We start from the raw sequence: 17,522 nt of genomic DNA on the forward strand, positions 1-17,522 counted from the left end.
TTTATTATTATGTATTTAATTAGCATTCATTTAATGTAGTAAAGTGTTCTACAACAATGTGACACTTTTCCTGTGAAGCTATAATCAAAATTTTTGTTCCCTGCATGGTTTAATCTTGGGCGAATTATACTTAGAACCAGAACAAAAATTATCATTGAAGCTGTATAACTGTTAAACAACCAGTATACACTTGTAACAAATGACTGGATTAAATGAAAACACAGTAACAGTTTTCAGAGTAACAGCACTCTGCTAATTTTTTATTATTTGAGAGACTAGCAGTTTAATGATGATAAATTTAAAATATGATTACCTCTTGACTTCTAATGCTCCCTCCAAACATATAATTTGTTTTCTTGGTGATGTCAACGGAATTTGTGTAATCAGTCAATGAATGACATTAGCATAGCCTTACTGCTGAATATTATCTAATTACAACACATTATCATGTTAAGCAGCATTCTCCAAAGAAACAAACATGAAAATTGATTTGTAAAGAGTTTGGTACACAGGCAGTTTGTTACTACAGTATTCGTTATTCAGACTTTTTACTACATTACATATGATGCAGGTTGTGTACCTGCAATAATCCGTTCCACAACGTTTATGGAAGAGAGTACATAACAAATAAACGTTAAGCTCTCATTAAGTTATTAATAAAAAGCTGAAATGGATTGTTTGCTGAATGTTTAACCAATGTTATTAGTTCTTTAGGCAATCTATTACTATGGCACAAAACATGTGAAATCCCTTGCTTATTGTTGACTACAAATCACTGTTACAGTAGTTTAGGGAAAGCTATCAATTTGCAGCAAACTTCATGACGCATAGTACAGCTCTGGCCAGTAGGTAGGCCCCTCCCCTGATAACTGTACAAACTTTTATTAGTGTGTCTGCAATGATTTGTTTCTTATTTGTTATATCCACATTTTTGTTTGAACCTGGTAAAATTAATTTTATTTTTAGACTCTAATATAATGACTCCACTCACACTGTATTAGTATGTACTGATAATTGTCCATGTATGTGACTAAACACCAAATAGTTACTTTTACCAGTACAGTGTTAGACACAGGATATACCTGTTAAGCTGCATCATTATTATACTCCCTTGTGAGCTTGCATATAAGGTGCTTACATCTTCATTGGTCAATGTTACACCAGCTTTGTAGCACATTCCGCAAAATGTCCAGGGCTACATAAATGAGATGAGAAACAAACACTGTATTATGATATTACTGTTGCTGCTTCATTTATCTACAAAGTATTTTCAAGTACGGCTCCCTCATTCTCAGTCATGTTTACATTAGTTTCATTCCTATGGATTTTTTGCTGGAACTGTCATCTGTGTTTTACAGTGTCACTACAATATGTACCAACAACTTAGTAATCCACGTAGAAATTGATATTGTACACTGAACACACATTTCCGTATAAGTTAGTGTCACACTGGAATTGAATTTTTTATGTAAATTACAGTTTACACTATATATATAAGAAGCTTCTGAAAACTCTTATTCAAATAATCAACACTTCATTGTTTGGTAAATATTATTCAGGATTCTCATTATGATTATGTAAATTTGGATCCCCATATAAATTCATCACATCCCTTTCATTTTTCTGCTGTAATTTATAAACCTCATTATAAACGCCACTGCAGGTGTGGTCATTGTTTTTATGCATCTTCATCAATGACAGATGTCTCAGGCATGACAGAGTTATATACATTTTGTAACTTAAATGATCATTCTTAACAAGATAACTTGGGAAAGAATTTGTATATATCACAGCCTATTTATCACCATAAATGGTTTGAACATACATTAACTTTGTTCATAAAATGCAGAAACACAGGCTCCAGTTGTATTAAGCTCTGTAATAAGATTATGGTTTGGGAAATATTTATCCTTAATGTGATGTAAACATTTCGGTCTAGAACATACTATAATCGGGAAAATAATAATTTTACATATAGTTATCATACAACACACTGTTTCAAAGTAACAGTTGTTGTTGGCAATGTATTGTAATAGTATTACATAAGGCAGATGTAACATTTTACAAGGACAGTCATAAAGTTCAAGTCACCTCAACCTCTTTAACAAGAGAGATATTTATTTTCTACAAAAATGTGGGGATGTTTTTCATCTTGAAATAAAGTGTTTTACGTTAACTTAAAAGAAGTCCTTGAAGGCTGGACACATTCTGTGGAACAAGCCGTACCTCAGAACGAAATGCACAGGCAAAAGAGATGTTTACATGTGAATTAAAACTTTTATAAATAAATTGAAAGATCCCACAAATTCTGGATGCATTCTATTTAATAAACAATGATAAAGAAGACAAGTCCTTTTGTGAAACAAAATGAAAATAATACTTTATCTAAATCTGTAAAATTGTTGCTGTTACATAGTTTTTTAAATTTCTCAAATTTTTCAACTGCCTCCCAGTTTGGTTTTATTCCACCTTAAATTTGTATAAAATTTGGGCTCAGTAGGGTAACAGACATAGGCTAGCTTATGACCTTCAAAAGTGGAGAAAATAAAACCATCAACTTCTTAAAATTTATTTCTGCATTGCAGATTTAATAATTACGTCAACCACACAGATTGTTCACTGCAGCCTCCTTAACCTACATTGTTCTCATTTCAAAAACTTCATTAGTTAGGCAACATCACACATCAGTGACCCTAAGTCTGATCGAGGGGAGAGTGAGCCAAGGTGTTCCTGTTGTATTACACTTTCATGTGAAGATAGCTGTCATAGCAAGAACAATATCTTTGTCTTCAGGTAATATGTTTGTTCAGATAACAGCCACATGAAATAATTGGTAGCAAACTGCCACTAGTCAGACAAATGTTACTGTTCTTCAGTTTGCAGCTGTGTAAATTAACTGTGCATCAATGCGTCACAGTAGTTGTGAGGGCAGTGATGAATCAATGATAAAATGCACTGATTCTGAAAAAATCTGAGAAACTGTTTACAAAAATTAGGATATTCAAGCAATGGAAACAATACGAAAAATATAACGAATCTTCAGTGTGAATTGCAATCCTCCTTGTTGAAGCACCACATCGTGGAGCATCATTCCACTCTCCAGAGCCTATCTGTCGATGTAAAATGCTTCGCAAAAGCTATAACTGTTTCAAAAATAGCTCCAGAATGAATTTTACTTATCTGCGAAAGTGACGAATGTAAGGGATGATATTTCTATTTTCCTTATCAGCATGTATGTTAAAGCATGGTTTGTGCAACTTCTATAAACAAAGCATTTTATTTAAATTTCACCATTGTTTAAATTTTCGTAAATAACAATCTGGCAGTCACGATATTTCTCATATGGCTTCACCAAAACATGCAAATCTATTTGTGATATATGTTTCCTGAATCTGTTATCTTGTCACTTTTGTTTCCAATTTCTCTTCTGAATCAAAACAGGAACTGCTCATTCAACTTAAGTTTGAAGCAGAACAGTAGGACGAATGTATGAAAATGAGTCAATAAAACAGTCATTACTAGATCGAACTATTTTTTTCTAACAAAGCAACACTATGTTTTGCCAAATTTGACTTGAGTGATCAGTTCTGTGCAACAGATCCTTTGTGGCGTCATAAAAATGATTTCATTAATTCTCTACACCTAGTTAGTAAATTGAAAGTTTTTAATGGTCTAGCTTCGACATGTGATTAGTTCATAGAGAACAAAGAATAAATAATTTAAGAAAAACGAGAAACAGAAGCAATACATGCTTCAGCTTTAATCTGTCATCAAAAGTTTTCAGGGAACAACAGAGAGGCTTTACAAAGTGATTAGGAATTTTTAACAGGCATGGGATATTCTCATAATATTTACTTCATAAACATATAAATAATAGGATTATATGTTTTTTAATTGAATTAATAAAGCAACACAAAAAATTAAGTTGAAAGTGAGAAAGTTATTCGTTAATCAGGCAGTTTTAGATGATATTCTAAGATAAAAAATAAATGAGATTTTATGCCATTTTTGTTGTATTCCATATGAAAAAACTAGGGGCAACCATTCCCTTTTTCCTACTGGCATCAAATTGCAAACAGTTTATTTGCTTTCAAGCAATGTAACCAAACTGGAGGGTAGTACATAGACAAGAATTAGACTAAGAAAATAGGATCGACAATACTGTGAGTTTATCTTAAAAAAACTTAAGGGATATTTTCCACACAAGATAATGTTAACTGTATGAAGTCCACTGAATGAACCTTGTGTTTTTGTGTGAGAATTTTTTTTTCTACTATTTGACTTTCTCCTGCTTTCAGTTGCTATCGAGTGTAGGGAATGAAGTGCAATGAGTAAAATGGTCTGATTAAGATGGTGCACAAATGGATATGTATTTTAGAATTAACGAAAATAGTGTAACAACTGTAGTATAATTATACTTAAGGAAAGATTATACATCACTGTAAAAATTGATTCATCTAACACTAATATATGAAATGAACCAAGGGTAGATACATTAATGTATCACACCACAAAAACACAAATTTTGACATTTGATTTTTAACATTCTTAAGCTTAACCTCATATTAAGTATTGATATTTTTAAATTACATCTGTTATGTCATATTTAACTACACAGGAGTATTCAGAAACAAGTATTGCAAAGGCAGAAGTTATGAGATTAAAGTGGAGTGAGTGATATTGTGTGATTGTAATGCTGTACAAATATTTGTGTGTTTGTGAGTATCTGGTACTATTGCTGTAGCGTAATTATGCTTTATATATGATACTATACCTCCATATTAATTAATATGTCAAGTGTTACTTTATATAATGAGACAAGAACAAATAAATTACTTGTGTTACCACAGAGCAAATGCAGCTGTCGACATTAATAAGATGGGGGTAACTGTTTACAACTATATGTGGCCAGAATTAATAATTTTGGTGACTGTGAACAGAACAACTTGTTTGTAAATTAATTTATAACACCTGAAAACTGAACCTTACATCCAGTATTTGTTAAAAATGGTGTTGGTTACAATGACTTCAAATATACAGGCAGATGCAGAAGTGAGAATTGGAGAAGTGGTGGAACTGAATTGGAGTGAGTGATATGATGTGACTGAGATGATGCAAAAATATATGAGTGTTTGAGAGTAGAATGAAGTAATATTAGTGCTGTAGCGTAATTACACTTGTGACATGATAACATATTTCTATATAAATTGATATATCAATTACTAACTTATAAAATGAAGCAAGAAGAAGCACATTAATGGCTTTGCAGCACAAAAAATGTAATGTCAGTATGAAGAGGAGAGAGTATAGTTCTTGAACTAAATTTTGGATAAAATAAACGATATTGGTGAATGTGAGTAGTGCAATTTGTCTGCAGTTTGATTTGTAGCAGCCTGAAGCTTAACCCGACATCCTGTAGTAATACTCTTGAAATGTATCAGTTAAGAATGGGGAGAGTGCATGGCATTGTGAGATTCATTTCACCTCTTGGGCAGTGCCCTCACACTGTACTATATGTCACGACCTCAAAAGTGTTGAAGTGCCTTTCCATGAGGTGACATCATACTGGACGGCCAACATCTGCTCTCCAGTCGGCTGTTTATGGTGGGTGGGGCTATGGGTGGTGGTGGTGGCAGTGGCAGGGGTCCTGGGTTCAGCCCCAGACTCGTACATACTGGTCCCAGGAGCATGTGGCCACAGCCATGCCATTGGGGGACACGTTCAGTGATGTCACCCTGTTCTCATGCCCAGACAGCGTGCCTGCAAGAACAACAACAACATACATGTCAATGGCAGTTCACAACCATCATCTGAAATCTCAGTCTTACAAATGACTTACAGGTACATGTTAACTGGATTATTATAAAAGGTAGTGAAACAGCGATTCACAGCGAAAAAAGTGTGAGCTATGACTTTCAACTCATAAAAAAACTGACTGCAGAGTACTCAGAAAATTACTTCTGTTACCCATGTGGAAGAAATGGAAAGGGGGGGGGGGGTTGGAGAATGGCAGTGGCAGGAGGACTGGTTCTGAATGGTCGTGTTCGAGTAGGGGCACACAGCTCAACAGATGAAGCCTTTGGTCAAACCCTTATCTCATACAACATCCAAGCTACAACCAGTGTGTCTGCAGATGCTGATACTAATTGGTTATGCCAGTATTTTGACAATAAAACGTTTGATATCAACAGTGTGTGACTAGGCCATTGAAAAAAAAATCAACATGTATACAGCTGGTGTGGCTGCATCTAATGGATGGAGCACACAGCCCAGCAGATGACAGCAAAATGAGCAGTCGCCCATTCAACAGAAAGGAACGTACTCACGCAGCAGTTGGGATGAGAACATGATTCTGTGCATGAGCCTGGTGACTTTGTGTGAGCTCTACAAAGATGGTTTCGGGAATGCTAAGCACAATGGTCATATACTTGCAATCAAAACAATGTGTAAATGGCATAAATATAAATAGCACTAGGCCTGCGAGTAGCTCTGAATGAACTGCAAAGGGTGCAACTGTGCTATGTACCATAACTAAATAAATATGGTATACTGTATGCTTTCGAATGGAACAGTGTATTTGCAGTAGTGCTCCATAATTTACTGCGTATCACATGTTCACGTTAATCACATCTTGAAACTTGGAGCCTACAAGAGAACAAGAGTTGGATGGATTAACAAACTGGATTCATCATCAGATCCTATGGCAGTGTCATAATATTGGAATCTAGCAATGAGGTAAAATACAGCCTACGAAAAGACTTTTCTAACAGACTCTTAGGTAGGGACTTACACGCCAAAGTTATGTATTCATTGCTCTATGCACAAAAAGGATATGATCGTATTACACTCCATTCAGTAAAACAAAACACACACGCAATACTTCAATTTTTGACTGTGACAACATCCTATACGAAATATAATGTCCCAGAAATAAATTAATGTGGTTCCAATTCCCTGTTTTGACCAAGATTTTTGGGAGGTTTCACTTGGTTGTATTGTAAGGTGTATGCCAGAACTGGTAAGCCCCTCTCATTTATTCGCAACTGGGATCGCCACCTGCCCAACTATTAGCTTGTCTGATAACTGGCTGAACGCTCCACCAAAAATAAATAAATATATAAAATAAAAAATGAAAAAATGAATGGTATTCAGTTTGTAATGAATCCAAAGTTTATTACATTTTGTAAATAAACAACTTCCTTCAATCCTCTCATCTTTATTAATTAATCACTGCTTCTGATCTACATTACTAAACAACTAACACAGTTTATGCAGCACAGTCCCAGTTGTAAGTTGCTACTCTAATGGCTTCTGGGGCAACAAAAACTTGATTCCACATAATTTGTGACCAATGCAGTAAATGAAGCAGGCAAAAAGGAATACAAGCGTCTCAAAAATGAGATCGACAGGAAGTGCAAAATGGCTAAGCAGGGATGGCTAGAGGACAAGTGTAAGGATATAGAGGCGCATATGACTAGGGGTAAGATAGATACTGCTTACAGGAAAATTAAAGAGACCTTTGGAGAAAAGAGAACGACTTGCATGAATATCAAGAGCTCAGATGGAAACCCAGTACTAAGCAAAGAAGGGAAAGCAGGAAGGTAGAAGGAGTATATAGAGGGTCTATACAAGGGCGATGTTCTTGAGGACAATATTATAGAAATGGAAGAGAATGTAGATGAAGATGAAATAGGAGGTATGATACTGCATGAAGAGTTTGACAAAGAACTGAAAGACCTAAATCGAAACAAGGCCCTGGGAGTAGACAACGTCACATTAGAACTAACGATAGCCTTGGGAGAGCCAACCCTAACAAAACTCTACCATCTAGTGAGCAAGATGTATGAGACAAGCGAAATACCCTCAGACTTCAAGAAGAATATAATAATTCCAATGCCAAAGAAGGCAGGTGTTGACAGGTGTGAAAATTACCAAACTATCAGTTTAATAAGCCACAGCTGCAAAATACTAACACGAATTCTTTACAGACGAATGGAAAAACTAGTAGAAGCCGACCTCAGGGAAGATCAGTTAGAAATATTGGAACACGTGAGGTAATACTGACCCTATAACTTGTCTTAGAAAATAGATTAAGGAAAGACAAACCTACATTTCCAGCATTTGTAGACTTAGAGAAAGCTTTTGACAATGTTGACTGGAATACTGTCTTTCAAGTTCTGAGGGTGGCAGGGGTAAAATACAGGGAGCGAAAGGCTATTTACAATTTGTACAGAAACCAGATGGCAGTTATAAGAGTCGAGGGGCATTAAAGGGAAGCAGTGGTTGGGAAGGGAGTGAGACAGGGTTGTAGCGTCTCCCCGATGCTATTCAATCTGTATATTGAGCAAGCAGTAAAGGAAACAAAAGAAAAGTTCGGAGTAGGAATTAAAATCCATGGTGAAGAAATAAAAACAGACAGCTTACACTACACTCGTTCATCCTCTGTTAGAATATTGCTGCGCAGTATGGGATCCTTACCAGGTGGGGTTGACGGAGGACATCGAAAGGGTGCAAAAAAGGGCAGCTCATTTGGTATTATCACGTAATAGGGAAGAGAGTGTGGCAGGTATGATACGCGAGTTGGGATGGAAGTCATTAAAGCAAAGACGTTTTTCGTCGCGGCGAGATTTACGAGATTTCAGTCACCAACTTTCTCTTCCGAATGCGAAAATATTTTGTTGAGCCAACCTACATAGGTAGGAATGATCATCAAAATAAAATAAGAGAAATCAGAGCTCGAACAGAAAGATTTAGGTGTTCGTTTTTCCCACGCGCTGTTCGGGAGTGGAGTGGTAGAGAGATAGTATGATTGTGGTTCAATGAACCCTCTGTCAAGCACTTAAATGTCAATTGCAGAGTAATCATGTAGATGTAGATGTAGATGAGGTCCGCCGACGACATTGTAATTCTGTCAGAGACAACAAAGGACCTGGAAGAGCAGTTCAATGGAATGGACAGTGTCTTGAAAGAAGGATATAAAATGAACATCAACAAAATCAAAACGAGGATAATGGAATTTAGTCGAATTAAGTCGCGTGATGCTGAGGGAATTAGATTAGGAAATGAGACGCTTAAAGTAGTAAAGGAGTTTTGCTATTTGGGGAGCAAAATAACTGATGATGGTCGAAGTAGAGAGGATATAAAATGTAGGCTGGCAATGGAAAGGAAAGCGTTTCTGAAGAAGACAAATTCGTTAACATCGAATATAGATTTAAATGTCAGGAAGTCGTTTCTGAAAGTATTTGTATGGAGTGTAGATATGTATGGAAGTGAAACGTGGACGATAAATAGTTTGGACAAGAAGAGAATAGAAGCTTTCGAAATGTGGTGCTACAGAAGAATGCTGAAGATTAGATGGGTAGATCACATAACTAATGAGGAGCTATGGAATAGAATTGGAGAGAAGAGAAATTTGTGGCACAACTTGACTGGAAGAAGGGATCGGTTGGTAGGGCATATTCTGATGCATCAAGGGATCACCAATTTAGTATTGGAGGGCAGCGTGGAGGGTAAAAATAGTAGAGGGAGACCAAGAGATCAATACACTAAACAGATTCAGAAGGATGTAGGTTGCAGTAGGTAGTGGGAGATGAAGAAGCTTGCACAGGATAGAGTAGCATGGAGAGCTGCATCAAACCAGTGGTTTGTGGTTTGTGGGGTTAAAGGGACCAGACTGCTACGGTCATCGGTCCATCAAACCAGTCTCAGCACTGAAGACCACAACAACAACAATATGTGACCCAATTATTAATCAAAATGCAGTCATAATCCACTCATTAAGAGATATATTCTTATGTTCAAGGTTTAAGACAGCTAGGCAAGTACAGCAGTTAGGAAATGTGTAGCCATGTTGAGGGTGCATAGCTTGCTGCATGCAGATGCCCAGGCTACAGTCACATGGTATCTGAAAATGAGAGAACTTGGCGACTTCCAACAGACCTAACATTTCATTTCATAACTTCGTTGAACTTTTTCTCGATTACATGTTTAACGTCAAATACTCATTTGTAAAGTAATCAAAGTTTGAACTCCTTTTATATGTTGGAGTTCACTTCCTTAAAGACTCTGTGGTGTACTGGTTCTAATCTAATTCATCACTGAGTCATACACCACAATAATTTACGGTGTCAGTTAGAGAAGAAGATTATTTTATTTTGTAATTTAAGACTGACTAACAGTTACGTTGTCAGTGTACAAATATAATTCCATCAATAGTGCAGATTATCAAAATCTTGTCATTAACGCTTGACTGCGTAAAAACAGTGTTTAAAAATGATTTGGGCTAGCAAATCAAATAACAAACTGCTACCATAAATTACAGCCATTGTTGTTAATCATAACTGTTGTCATGAACTTCGAAAAGTTAAATTTTTTTCTTTTTTAATTGCTACAGTTTAGTTAGTACTTTGTAGAGCATTTTAAAAACCCACACACACGTTGTAATCTTCAGTGCAAACTCTAAAATTATCCGCCTGCACTTTCGCTCATACGAAATACTTCAAATTTGAACTGAGTAGTGTTGCTATCCACCATTATTTTGACTTGCGCTATCTTGCTATCTACATGTACATCTACATCTATACTCTCCAAACCACCATGAACAATATGGAAGAGAGTATATCTCAATGTACCAGTTATTAGGGTACCTTCCTGTTCCATTCATGCATGGAGCGTGGGAAGAATAATTCTTTGAATGCCTCTGTGCATACAGTAATTATTCTAATCTTACCCTCATCATCCCTATATGAGGGATACATAGGGGGTTGTAGTATATTCCTAGAATCATAAAGCCACTTCTTGAAACTTTGTGGATAGACCTTTTTTGGGATAGCTTATGTGTTTCATCTATCTTCAAGAGTGTTCCACTTGAGTTCCTTCAACATCTCTGTGACACACTCCCACAGCTTAAACAATCCTGTGACCATTTGTGCTGCCTTTTCTGTATACGTTCAATATCCCCTATTAGTCCTATTTGGTATGGATCCCACACACTTGAGCAACATTCTAGAACCAACTGCATGAGTAATTTGTAAGCAATCTCCTTTGTTGAAACTTCCTGGCAGATTAAAACTGTGCGCCCGACCGAGACTCGAACTCGGGACCTTTGCCTTTCGCGGGCAAGTGCTCCACAATCTGAGCTACCGAAGTACGACTCACGCCCGGTACTCACAGCTTTACTTCTGCCAGTACCTCGTCTCCTACCTTCCAAACTTTACAGAAGCTCTCCTTTGTTGACTGACTGCACTTCCCCAGCATTCTACCAATAAATCCGAAGACAAACCACCTGCTCTACTCACAACTAAACTTATGTCATTATTCCACTTCATATTCTTAGAAAGTGTTACATGCAGGTATTTGCATGAGTTGGCTGATTCCAACAGTGCCTCACTGATATTATAGTCATAGTATGCTGAAGTGCAAAATTTTACATTCCTCAACATTTAAAGCAAGTTGCCAATGTTTGTACCACTTTGAAATGTTATCAAGATCCTACTGGATATTTATGCAGATTCTTTCAGATAGTAGTTTGTTATAGATAACTGCACCATCTGCAAAAAGCCTGATTTTACCATTAATATTGTCTGCAAGATCATTAATATACATCATGAACAGCCAGGGGCCCAACACACTTCCCTGGGACACATCCGATGTCACTTCTACATCTGATGATGTCACTCCATACAAGATAACATGTTATGTCCTCTCTACCAAAACGTCCTCAATCCAGTCACAAATTTCACTTGATGCCCCATATGATCATAGTTTTGACAACAAGCGTAGGTGTTGTACTGAGTCAAACACTTTTCAGAAATCTAGAAGTACAGCGTCTACCTGACTGTCTTGATCCAAAGTTGTCAGTATGTCATGTGAGAGAAGTGCGAGTGTGTGTTTCCACATGATCCATGTTTTCTAAATCCACGCTGGCTGCCAGTGAGGAGGTCCTTCTGCTCAAGGTACCTCATTACGTTTGAGCTAAGATTCTACATCAAATTCATGTCAAGGATATTGGACAGTAGTTTTTGGATCAGTAGAAGTGTGACTTATGGCTTTTTACAAGAACTGGGCACGGTTTTTTGGCCGAGGGATCTACCACAGTTAGAAAAGGGACTAAGTCAGCCGCAAATTCAGTATAAAGTCTGACAGCAATTCCTTCGGCGCCTGGAGCTTTGTTCAGTTTCAGTTATATCAGCTGTTTCTCAACACCACCGACACTAATACTTGTTTCATTAATCTTTTCAGTGGTATGAGGATTAAATCGGAAAAGTTCTCCTGGGTTTCCCACTGCAAATGAACTTTTGAAAATGGAGTTAAGCATTTCAGCTTTTCTTTGTTACCCTCAGTTTCGCTAGGGACTGGTGCCACTGACTTTGGTGCCACTAACAGCCTTTACATATGACCAGAATCTCTTTGGTTTCTGTGAACGATCAATTGACAATATTCTGCTACAGTAGTCGCTGAAGGCATCGCGCGTTGCTCTCTTGACAGCCCAACTTATTTCATTCAGAATGTCTCTATCTATATCCCTACACTTCGTTTTACACCTATTATGCAATACTCTCAGTTTCTTCAGAAGGTTCTTTAAAGTGACTGTATACCATGGGGTTCCCTCTCATTATGCACTGTTCTACTGGGTACACATCTATCCAGTACATGATCAACTATTCTTTTAAACTTGAGCCAGAGTTCCTCTACATGTTCTTGCCCTGTGATGAAAGTTTCATATTTCTCATTGAGATATGGCACTACTAATTTTTTGACTAGTTTACTGAAAATATATATCTTTCTGCATGTTTTAGTTGTTCTTTGTACTTTGTTGCCACAACCACACCATGGTCAGTGATACCAATTTCGATGTGGACATCCTCAAAGAGGTCAGGTCTATTTGTTGCCATTACATCCAATATGTTTCCATCATGAATGGGGTTCCTAGCTATCTGTTACAGGTAGTTTTCAGAGGAGGCGTTTAGCAGTTTCACAGGATCTCTTATCACACCTGTCACTAACGAAACTGTAATTTTCCCAATTATTTATTGGATGATGAAAGTCTCCACCAGTGATTACAGTGTCATAGGGGAACTTACATAAAAGTGAATTGAGATTTTCTCTAAAGTTTTTGGTCGCATCAGGAGATGAGTCTGGTGGGCGATGGAAGGATTCAATTATCATTTTATGCCCACCCCTGATACTGAGCCTTTCCCAAACAGTCTTACAAGCAGCTTAAATTTCTAACTTGGTGGATTTGAATTAATAAGCCACCACCATTTCCCATGTGCCTATTCTTTCGATATACACTTAAATTCTCCTCAAAAATCTCAGTGCTATAAATTTCAGATTTCAACCAGCTTTCTGTGCTTCGTTTTGTGTGAGCTTCACTGTTTTTCATGAGCGCTTCAAACTCTGTCGCTGTGTTGTGAATGTTTCAGCAGTTCACCATTAGGATTTTAATACTTTAACCTATTGGAAGCACTTTTTTTCGATCTTACACTGATACTTCTGGGTTTCCTACAGCTATCGTTATATGGATTGGATAGAGTCACCCAATCTAAAAGAACCCTTGTGTGCACCCGAAACACAGTCAGCTACCTGAGTAGCAGCCTCTGATATGTAGTGCACACCTGACCCATTTAGGGGGACCTTGCAGTTCTCAACCCTACGGTGCAAGTCCAGGAAATCCACAGTTCGTGGTATAGTGGCTAACGTTCCTGCCTCTCGACCACAGGGTCCCAAGTCCGATTCCAGGCCAGGTTGGCGATTTTCTCTGCCTCGGGACTGGATGTTCGTGCTATCCTCATCATTCATCATCATTGGTGAAACTGGTAGATTGGACTGTGTAGAAGATTGGGACCGTGTATGAATGAACGGGTACATAATATTTTGCATGAATATTTGGACATGAGAAAGCTATCTGCAAGATGGGTTCCGCCATTGCTTGACCAAAAACGGAATCGTGTGAGGTGTTGCAACGATGGTTTTCAGCCGTTCAGGAAGAATCTGTAGGACTCTAAGTGTCGTTTCGTCACTGTGGGTGAAACATGGATACATTACTATACTCCAGAGACCAAAGCACAATATAAACAATGGGTTACCAAGAGAGAATCTGCACCAAAAAAGGCGAAGACCAGTTCTTCGGCCGGAAAGGTTATGGCGACTGTATTTGGGATTCGCAAGGGATAATCCTCATCGACTATCTGGAAAATGGTAAAACTGTTACACGTGCATATTATTCATCGTTATTGGACCGTTTGAAACCCAAGCCGCAAAAAAAAAAAAAAAAAAAAAAAAACCGGCGATTGGACAGCAAATAAGTCCTTTTCCATCACGACAATGCGCCAGCACACACGTCACCCGTTGTGGTCGCAAAATTAATGGAAATAGGATTCTAAGTCGTTTCACATCCCCCCTATTCCATAGACTTGACTCCCTCGGAGACTATGCCGAAAGACAAAAAAGTTTACCTCAAACAAGTAAGTAGTTTTTATTTTTGCACGGACTTTTCAAACGCCCTCGTATATACAGGGTGAGTCACCAACTATTGCCACCTAGAATAACTCCAAAAGTATGATTTTGGCTGAAACGTTTGCGGGACAAATGTTGCATGGAGCAACGTGAGCTATAATATGACGTTGGTTTTTTGTTGCTAGGTGGGATCGCATCAGGGATATGAATGTCAACTTTGTTTTGTTTTTAAAGTGCGATGCTATAGTTTGGTACTTATTTTCTTTTAGCAGCTATCGAGATGAATCCAACGACGTGTAACAGTAAGGTCTTTGAAGGTCAACAAAGGTCAAAATGGCGGCATTAAGATCCATTTACAGGTGTTCGAAGTGATGACCATTGGTATCAGTCCAGTGCTCCACTCTTCTTATCATGGATTGAGTGGTATTCCTTATCACTTTGGCACTTATCAAAGCACATGCTCTGACAGACAATTCTCTCTCGTATATCCTGCAAATAGTAAATATTCGCCGAATACGGTGTATCCATCTAACGTGCCATTGGCATGTAAACACCATCTGATGGTTTCGCAATACAATTCTGCCGATGGGCTCAACTTCAGATTCAGAGGGATGATACGTTTATTAATTTGATTTTAGTTATTGACGAGAGTACATTCACGAATCATGGAAATGTTAATTTGGATAACATGCATTATTAGGCAACTGAAAATCCATGCTGGCTGCGGCAAGTTGCACACCAAAAACTGTGGCCGCTGAATGTATGGTGTGGGATTCTGGAGGACAGAATTATAGGCCCCTATTTCATCAAAGGAAATCTTAATGGTAGGAAGTACACCACATTCCTGCACGTAATATTAGGTCTGTTATTGGAAGAACAAGGAACAGAATGTGGTATCAACACAATGGGTGTCCGGCACATTTTTAGCTGATGGCTACAAATGAGTTGCTGAGACAATTCCCAAATCATTGGACTGGATGCGGAGGAGATGTGTCGTGGCTGGCTCGCTCGCCAGACTTGACGCCTCTGGATTTTTTCTTGTCAGGATTCGTATAAGACATTGTTTATAAAGACGTTCCAACTACACCTGAAGGTATACAAGAGAGAATTGTCAGAGCATGTGATTCGGTAAGTGCCGATGTGATAAGGAATACCGCTCAATCCATGATATAGAATATTGCAGCACTGCACTGGTACCAATGGTCGTCACTTCGAACACCTTCTGTAAATGGACGTTCATGCCACCATTGTGAGCTTTGTTGACCTTCGAAGACCTTACTGTTACACATCATTGGATTCGTCTCGATAGCCGCTATCAGAAAATAAGTACCAAACTATAGCATCCTATTTAAAAAAAACAAAGTTGACATTCATATCTTAGAAGCGACCCCACCTAGCAACAAAAAACCAACGTTATACTATGGCCCCCGTTGTCCCAAGCAACTTTTGTCCCACAAACTTCCCAGCTCCAATCACACTTTCGGAGTTGCTCTTGGTGACAATAGTTAGTCACTCACCCTGTATAATGACTAGTTACACATCATTACGATTTATCGTGCAAATGACACATGCAGCATGAAACTAAATAACTAACTATTGGTATATCAGAAAGCATGGTATATACACTCCTGGAAATTGAAATAAGAACACCGTGAATTCATTGTCCCAGGAAGGGGAAACTTTATTGACACATTCCTGGGGTCAGATACATCACATGATCACACTGACAGAACCACAGGCACATAGTCACAGGCAACAGAGCATGCATAATGTCGGCACTAGTACAGTGTATATCCACCTTTCGCAGCAATGCAGGCTGCTATTCTCCCATGGAGACGATCGTAGAGATGCTGGATGTAGTCCTGTGGAACGGCTTGCCATGCCATTTCCACCTGGCGCCTCAGTTGGACCAGCGTTCGTGCCGGACGTGCAGACCGCGTGAGACGACGCTTCATCCAGTCCCAAACATGCTCAATGGGGGACAGATCCGGAGATCTTGCTGGCCAGGGTAGTTGACTTACACCTTCTAGAGCACGTTGGGTGGCACGGGATACATGCGGACGTGCATTGTCCTGTTGGAACAGCAAGTTCCCTTGCCGGTCTAGGAATGGTAGAACGATGGGTTCGATGACGGTTTGGATGTACCGTGCACTATTCAGTGTCCCCTCGACGATCACCAGTGGTGTACGGCCAGTGTAGGAGATCGCTCCCCACACCATGATGCCGGGTGTTGGCCCTGTGTGCCTCGGTCGTATGCAGTCCTGATTGTGGCGCTCACCTGCACGGCGCCAAACACGCATACGACCATCATTGGCACCAAGGCAGAAGCGACTCTCATCGCTGAAGACGACATGTCTCCATTCGTCCCTCCATTCACGCCTGTCGCGACACCACTGGAGGCGGGCTGCACGATGTTGGGGCGTGAGCGGAAGACGGCCTAACGGTGTGCGGGACCGTAGCCCAGCTTCACGGAGACGGTTGCGAATGGTCCTCGCCGATACCCCAGGAGCAACAGTGTCCCTAAGGCCGGTATTACACTATCAAATTTCTTTGTCCAATATCTTTGTCCAATATCTTTGTCAAAGATATTTGATAGTGTAATAGGGATCTTTGACAAATGTCGTCCAATATTTGATCAAATCTAGGCGGAGGCCGTATATTTGATCAAAGAAATCGCTTCTCTTCTGTTCACTGCAATGCGATATGTTACCACGCGGAGCGCTAGCATCGCTGCAGCGTTCTGTCGTCTGTAGTGTTTTTATAACCATTGCCGGTAAATAGAATTGGTGTGTGCCACAACTACAGAATTAATAGAGATGTCTGAAGCTGATGAGGCGCTTTACAACGTGAGGCACCCTGAATACAAAAATAGATTAAGAAGATTGGAGACCTAACCTGACCTAACCTAACATAACCCTCTCCTGTAGCAAGGAATCGGAGTGTTATAGTGAGCCTGTCTTCTGAAGATGTAGCAGTTCTTAAGTGAAAATTGTGCTTTGTGATATGAGGATACACTTCATTGAGCACATACAGAAATGTATGCTCATCCATTCTTAAGTAATTGA

The 17,522-nt window shown here is 38.8% G+C and overlaps 1 protein-coding gene across 1 annotated transcript in view; it reads right to left on the reverse strand.

Annotated features, from left to right (window-relative positions):
- Nucleotides 1–227: 227 nt before the first annotated feature.
- Nucleotides 228–17,522, reverse strand: part of LOC126213103 (guanine nucleotide-binding protein subunit beta-2) — a 278,038-nt gene continuing 260,743 nt past the window's right edge. The window contains exon 8 of the mRNA XM_049940706.1: nt 228–5,760. Coding sequence (XP_049796663.1) covers nt 5,654–5,760 — 107 coding nt within the window. The 3' untranslated portion in view covers nt 228–5,653. The remainder of the gene's footprint in view (nt 5,761–17,522) is intronic.

The sequence above is a fragment of the Schistocerca nitens genome, chromosome 11 (assembly GCF_023898315.1).
Source record: "Schistocerca nitens isolate TAMUIC-IGC-003100 chromosome 11, iqSchNite1.1, whole genome shotgun sequence".
NCBI classification, from domain to species: domain Eukaryota; kingdom Metazoa; phylum Arthropoda; class Insecta; order Orthoptera; family Acrididae; genus Schistocerca; species Schistocerca nitens.